Source organism: Etheostoma spectabile, chromosome 14 (genome assembly GCF_008692095.1).
Source record: "Etheostoma spectabile isolate EspeVRDwgs_2016 chromosome 14, UIUC_Espe_1.0, whole genome shotgun sequence".
NCBI classification, from domain to species: domain Eukaryota; kingdom Metazoa; phylum Chordata; class Actinopteri; order Perciformes; family Percidae; genus Etheostoma; species Etheostoma spectabile.
Genome location: NC_045746.1, coordinates 14,914,343 through 14,921,590, shown reverse-complemented (window position 1 = coordinate 14,921,590; position 7,248 = coordinate 14,914,343). Strand labels below are relative to the sequence as shown.

The following is a 7,248-nucleotide window of genomic DNA, read 5'->3' as shown; positions in this document are numbered from 1 at the left end:
ATATATATATATATATATATATTTAATAATCTTATAAGGTTTTATGCTCGCATTATAAAATAAGGAAAGTTTGAGAATTCCTAATATTACTATTTACACCCCAAAAAAAGACTCAGAGATCAACCTCAACAAAAACTAATTACATTGTGTTCAGTTGCAAGTACTGTGTCATGCTGTGTTTGTAACAAAACTGTGCTGGTTTCAAGTCATTACTGGAGAGAAAAAAAACTTCAGCTCTGAAGATTAGCTATATCCATTTTATAAGCTGTGGCACAGCATGTCCTTTTGCTAAAATGAAACTCCTGTCTTCCAGAACGTGAAAGATACGAAAGCAGGACTCTGAGATACTTGAACCGCCGGCTTGTCTGTTTTATATGGCAGAATTTCTCTTGAATGTCAATATTTAGAGCAATCACAGACACTTGGGAAATCAGCACAGGGAGCAGGAATAATAACGAGGACTGTAGCGGTTGGTATGTTCTCTCACTAATCTGAAATAAACACTTTCACATATCCATACAAACACTTTTGGTGTGACTCTCTCTCTCTCTTTCTCTTCAACACACACATTCCTTTTTCCTTGCATTTACCCTCCTGATGTGACTCCTTTACCTCTAAATGACAAGAAGTCAAAAGTGGTGGATTACAGCTGGGTCTGTGCGTCATAGCTAAATGCCAGCAGTCTCTTGAGAGTGGTTTTCTGGAGGGGATTGCCACTTGTCTTGCTTTCAGACCATATGCCAACCCCAGGGGTTGACTGGACTGGGGGAGGCTAATGGTCAGCTTTGGTACTGATGGAATGCAGACAGCTTTAACATTGAATTGTAGAGGACATTTTCTACAATAAAATTAGCTGTAAACTGGAATAAGGCTCATTGTGGTCACACATGAGTGAGTTAATTGTATGGCTGCCATAGCAGTCGACAGTCAATTGAGATTTTTGCGGAGACATGGAAAACAGACACTGCTTTGTGAAGAGAAGATATAATTGTTTGTCATGCTAGCTGCATGGTAGCTGTTGAGTGCAGAATGAAATATCTCAACAACTATCACATGGATTGCATTGCAATTTTGCACGGACATTCTTGGTCCCCAGAGGATGAATCCTGCTGACTTTGGTGATCTTCTTATAATTTCCTCCAACACCACCAAGAGGTTCACATTTCTGGTTTTCAGTGAAATGTCTCAACAACTACTGGATGGATTGCCATCCACACATATTCATGCATTGTTGGTATTATGATGAGTTAAGAACACCAATCTTACATGAAATGTCTGTCCAAAAATGTTCTGGTGCACGGATGATGACCAATTGGAGTGGTTGTTTAAATTTAATATTTACAAGTTGCCGACTTTTGTTTCTAAGCTTGGCAAAATAGACTAGAAGGTATATTTATTTAGGGTATGTGGTTACTTTGGCATCGTTTTTTTGTCCTAGGTAAGGGTGTCTAAACAATAATAAAACAAATATTAATTCATTCATGTTCATATTTATATTCATGCCCCCTTCATCAAGCATTTTATCTCTTTTGTAAAATCGTCCCACTTTTGATGTAACACCATCATCAGGTCAAGATTTTAATTTGCCCAAAACTTTGGTTTATACTTGCAAAACTTAAGACATGACAATGAACACAATGACAATGACAATGAACATGACACATCTGCTAAAAAAAAGCACTTCGTCATTGCAAGTATGTTAGGATATTAACAAAACTGCTAGCACGGTTGTAGAGTATTATTCATTCACATTTGTGTCTCACTATTCCAGACAATTGTGTGATGTACAAAAACACCCATTATCACTGTAAGAGACTCATAACGTTTACATTATATTACAGTTACTGGTGAATGATACAACAGCACATTGAGAGAGCAGTCTGTGCTGCCAGTTTGGGAAAACAAGTAATGTACCTTTACTGTCTCAAAAGAACTGTTGTTGGACACACTCTCCACATTATAATCAGTTTGCTAAATGAGTCAATTCCCCTTTAATTATTGCCAAGCTGCCTGTGAGTCCAGTAAATAATGTCTGCTGCTGTTCCTTGGCCAAAAGACTGTGGATGTGCAGAACACAAAGAGTCTGGACCCCTTTATCAATCCTGATGGTCACCATAGCAACAGTGGCAACATCCAGGCTGCTCATGAGAGCTATTAAGAACAAGGAGTTTCAGCACCAGCGGATTTGGATGAACTGAATGCACATAGAAACCAAGGAGTATACCAATACCAATCAGGGTTTATGCTTATAAGATATAATAGCAAACAGCTTCCTGCATTGCAATTCAAATGCAATTGAGTTTCCATTTATTGCATGTTTCAAAAATGTGCTCAAAATAATAGAGGCCTCTAGGAAATGAATGCATTTGTCATTTCAGTAACTTACTAAAGAGAATCCTTGCCAACACAGTGCCAATACCTCAGAAATGTGTGTTGAAATCCTGAACAAAAGGTTCAGTTACATCCCTGGGGTTATATCAACACGCTGTTTACCAGAGGCATTAATGAATTTCAGATGAGAACGCTATTTCATGCAATTATTGTTAGTGCACTAGGCAAATTATAAGCATTATGGATGACATCCAAACATGTGGATTTAAAAAACACTGCACCAAAAAGTCTGTTAAATGGAGTTATGCAAGTATAATGTGAGTTCACACTAAATAGCATATGGAATAGAGATGCAAAAAGGCTGAAAGGATAATGTGACAAAATTATAATGAATGCCCATACAAGCAGGGGTTGTGAAAATTAGTTGTTCATACAGAAACATTGTACCACATCTTGTTGCCTGCATGACCTTACTTTGTCTTTGCACAGGTTAGTGCTGTTGCCAGGATACTATTTCCTATGGCAACACTTGAGCCAGCGAGGTGAGCAGCTCTGAAAGGATCCAGATAACTGGCTGCTCTGTATCCAGTGGGCCGGAAGTCCATACATGACCATAGAAAAAAATGCTCTCACTCACGGCCGCACACAAAAACGGCCATGAAAGTTCAGTTTGCCTCAGTGTGTTAGCTGCTAATACACCATAATGACTTCAGGTTCTATTTGGCCATTATTCATTTTATCATCAGAGGTAATTTTACATAAAAAGGCATGCAAATGGAAGTAATAAATGTGTCAATCAATTTAGGACCAAGGACGCTCCCCTAATTACTGAGAATGTCCTTTTTGAAAGATTTATCAGTACTAATTTTACCAAGTTAGTTATCTGATACAGTTGAGTTATGGGAGGAATGCAGCACAATCAGCAACCTCTGTGAATACAGAAGCCTTCTGTACAATACTGATTATAAAGTCAATTTCCATCCTCATTTGAAGCAAAATGAGTGCCTTACTTGCTGTCGTCCTTTACAAAAGAAGAAAGAGTTGTTATATAAATGCTACATGAAGCTTATTCCATATTCACTGCAAGACTATAGCGGATGTTCTCCATCTGTGCCGAGACTATACTGCCACCATTTGTTGCAAGGGTGTTACTACCCTGCAGTTTCATCTTACTGTTGTGGAAAAGTATGAAGTCATTTCCAAAATGTATTGTTAAATGTCTCAATCTAATCTAGAAGCAAAAACTTCCTTTACTTCAGAGAAAAACATGTTTTCTCATTGACCCTGGTCTTACTCTGTTGCACACTCTGTACACACTTTTGTATCTTTTATCATATTTGTTTCCTCGCGTCATATCTATTAACCTAGGATGTTGCATGACAGAACACAGTGGCCCAAAAAGTATGCATGCACACAATAGCTTCCGGATCCTCATGGTCATTACTGAACACTGTGAGCAGCTTCACAGGATGCAACGCGTCACAAAACAGCACTACTCCTACATTTGCTCATTGACCATCAACTCTGCAGGAGAAGATGAAAGCAGAGTGTCAGGGATGGTGAGCTCATACAACACTGAGCTGGGGTGAGCATTGTCTGGCAGGGAGGACTCTTCATTATGACTCATCTCCATCAAACACCCACCACCTCTCTTTACTGTGCTAAGCTTCCCTTTGTGCTGCTGAGTATGTCTCATCCAGCACTTGAGAGATGAGCACCGGGTCTCATTCTTTTGAGCAACAGGCCCACAACACAAGGATGTCAGACTGCTTTGCAGGTCTGTAGACAATTGTTACAAAATATGACCATGAAATTAATTAGATAGGCCTTTGCAGCTTGAACACAAAGGCGGCAAAACAGTGTATTTTGTATTGTTGCAAAACGTGAGTAATCTTTTGTATCACTGCATCGGACAGATTTACAAATCAGTGAAAGATAAAGTCAGTGCTTGTTTTCCCACTGTTTGCATTGTGCCCCACTTATCTATCTTGGACTTGAGAACTGGCCTGTGGATCTGTGTATGCTGTAGGTTCTTAAACATGAATCATTGGTTGAAAAGGTACAGATGGATGAACAATTATCTAGCTTTACATGATTTGAGTTTATTCAGTTCCATAGAAGTTCTGTGGGAGACCCATAGAATATAGAACCTAAAAAAAAAATCATAAATCAAATCATTACATGAAATATTCATACCGTTTGGTTACACAGCAACAAGAAAGGTTTGCAACAAAATTGGGCAATGCTTTATTTTATGGGTCCATGATTCCCAAACAAGTTTCCTAGAAAGTTCTGTGTAATCTGTTGCTAATCCCAGTGTAAAATCAGGTGAAATGACAATGCTCAATTAACATACTTCCTATTAATTATTCATAATTAATTGCTTGTGTAATCTAGAGAGTATTTCAGTCAGTGCAGAGCAGGTCAGTTGAACAATTAAAGCAAACAATTAAAAATGTATTAAGAATCAATGTTACAACAATAAATGAGTAATGGCAAATTTACTTGGGTTCAATGTAGCAGTTCAAGGAGAAATCTCTCTTCCCTATAGTTGGAACCAAATGACTTTCAAGACTTTTGAGGACTTTTGTGAGGTTACTTAAACAAGTTGAATAGATAAGGGTTAACTAGTTGGCAGTTTTTTCAGTAGAATTCTGCTGCATAAGCAGAGCTGCAAATATCCTGGGTATATAAAGCACAGTGTGCAGAGCTCCCTGCACATGACTCCTGCAGTTCTCACCGTTTGCCGCCTGGGGGCAGTGCATGTATCAGAGGTGCTTGTCTCAGCCATCGCCTCCACGCCCATATAAGACGTTTACGTCAAATTTCCGCATTTTGAGATACAACTAAGTTTTCTTTGCTCTGTTGCAGTTGCACTTGGTAACATCAGAGAACATAATGTCAAGAATTCTTCTAATAGCAAACCTAAGGAGATGCTTCGCCTCTCAGATTAGAATGGCCTCGGATCAGGTAACGGTAGACTGTGGAGGACAGATGCCTTTCTGAATGTTAGCATTAGCTTGCTAATAGCAGCATAGTGACTTTAAATGGTAGCAGACTATCTAGTTGGTAACTTGTACAGTCAATTTGTTGTGAAGGGTCATTGATGACTATTCTGCATGCACGTCTAGACTGCAGCATGTTGCTTATGGCTCCAGTGTAACGTTAGAAATGTTGCTAATCATCCATTCTGAATTAAATAGCTCCTGTTTTAGCATTGATTGATTTGGTCGAGGTGGAAAGTTGGAATGATCATTTTACAGTTGTTAAAATAAGCTGTACCTTGACAGCATTCAGATGCTGCTAAAGGCGGTATAATGAATCAGGAATAAAATCCAACTGGCTATTATTAATATACATAAATATAATAAATGAATGGAGCATACCCGTTGAGTTGCTTAACACTAGATATAGATTTTGAATGCAGGACTTTGTCACTTGTAAATAATTTATTTCATTGTATTGCTAACTTTACTTAAAAGTTAAAGATCTTTGTTCTTCCACAACTTGTAACACAGACAGAATGTACTTTTTTTTTTTTTTTAAAGTCTTTACTGAACGATGCAGAACAGGGTCATATCGGTTGGCACACGTCTGCAAGGGCAATACATAGACTTACTTAAATTATAGTACAGCAAAAAAAGGAGTGAAAAAAAAATACCAAGTCTTCCAGAAGAGTGATGGAGTTTTGTTTTTTGTTTTGTTTCTGTTTAAGACAGCCATCACTTGTTCTATTGTTAGTAAGCTTATGTGTGGATGAAATAGCTATTTATATTTATATGATCCATACTGGTAACCATAACTGGTAACCTGGTAACCTTTTGGATTTGCACCTTGTTAACTTTTAGAGTTTTATATTTGCACTCTTTATATTTTTCAATCTAACCACTTATTATTGCAACTGCTGTGCAGCCATTTTTCTCAGGACAAATACAGTTGTATCTTACCTTAACAATAACATGTATTCAGAACAATTAAAGTAGTTGGCAAGCAATAACAACTTTATTTGTTCCAGCTTGGTGAGCTGGGAAAGGGAGCAGGCAAAGGTGGAGGTGGAGGAGGCTCTGTGAGGGAGGCAGGGGGTGCATTTGGAAAGCGAGGAGCGGCCGAGGAGGAACGGTACTTCAGGTGAGAAGCATTTAATTATATTAGTAATCACACTGTTGAAAGCTCATGCATGTATCCTTGGATTTCCACAGGATTTGAACCCAGTTTCTCTTCACTTTGTTTTTGCCTGCAGGCAGAAAGAGAAGGAGCAGATGGAGGCGCTGAGGAAGCATCACACAGAGGAGATTGATCACCACAAGAAAGAGATTGAGCGCCTACAGAAGGAGATTGACCGCCACAAGGGAAAAATCAGAAAGCTGACACACGATGACTGAAGCTGGGAACACTGTTATCACATCTCCTTCTGACCATCTGATTGCCAAGTCATTCATTATCTGATATTCATTGATTTACTGCTTGTCAAGGCTGACATCATGAATACCAATAAATAAATTAAATTTTTCACATTTCATGCAAGCTTTTGAACATGTTTACTCTTAAATCTCTTGTTTATCGTCAAAATGTCAGTTGTGGAGTGTTCTTTGAGAAACTGAGTTTCTCATTTGAAGCTGATTTGTTATGTAGCTATTAGTTTACAGAAAGATTAGTTTCATTGGGCTGAAGTCGTGTCAGTCAAAGTTCAACCGCCGTGGTTGGATAGTTGATGATGAGCGCTCATTTTCCATCACCGCGCTGCCCGCTCAGTTTAGTCGTAGCCCCTTAGCTAACTATCTTATCGAGCTGTGTTAGTATGACATCTTCTAAATTAATAAATCTCTCTAAAATGCTTCTTTTCTACTTTGTGTAATGTAAAGGTGTGTAAAGATATGCTTTGGAAGCCGGTTGATTTGCTTTAATATATATATATAT

General features: G+C 38.4%; 1 protein-coding gene across 1 annotated transcript; it reads left to right on the top strand.

Moving 5' to 3' along the window:
- Positions 1-5,064: 5,064 nt before the first annotated feature.
- atp5if1a (ATP synthase inhibitory factor subunit 1a) lies at positions 5,065-6,852 on the top strand. Its single transcript, XM_032535211.1, has 3 exons — positions 5,065-5,301; positions 6,347-6,459; positions 6,572-6,852. Exons 1-3 carry the CDS (start codon positions 5,230-5,232, stop codon positions 6,711-6,713), a joined length of 327 nt encoding a protein of 108 aa, XP_032391102.1. The 5' UTR covers positions 5,065-5,229; the 3' UTR covers positions 6,714-6,852.
- The last annotated feature ends 396 nt before the right edge of the window (positions 6,853-7,248 follow it).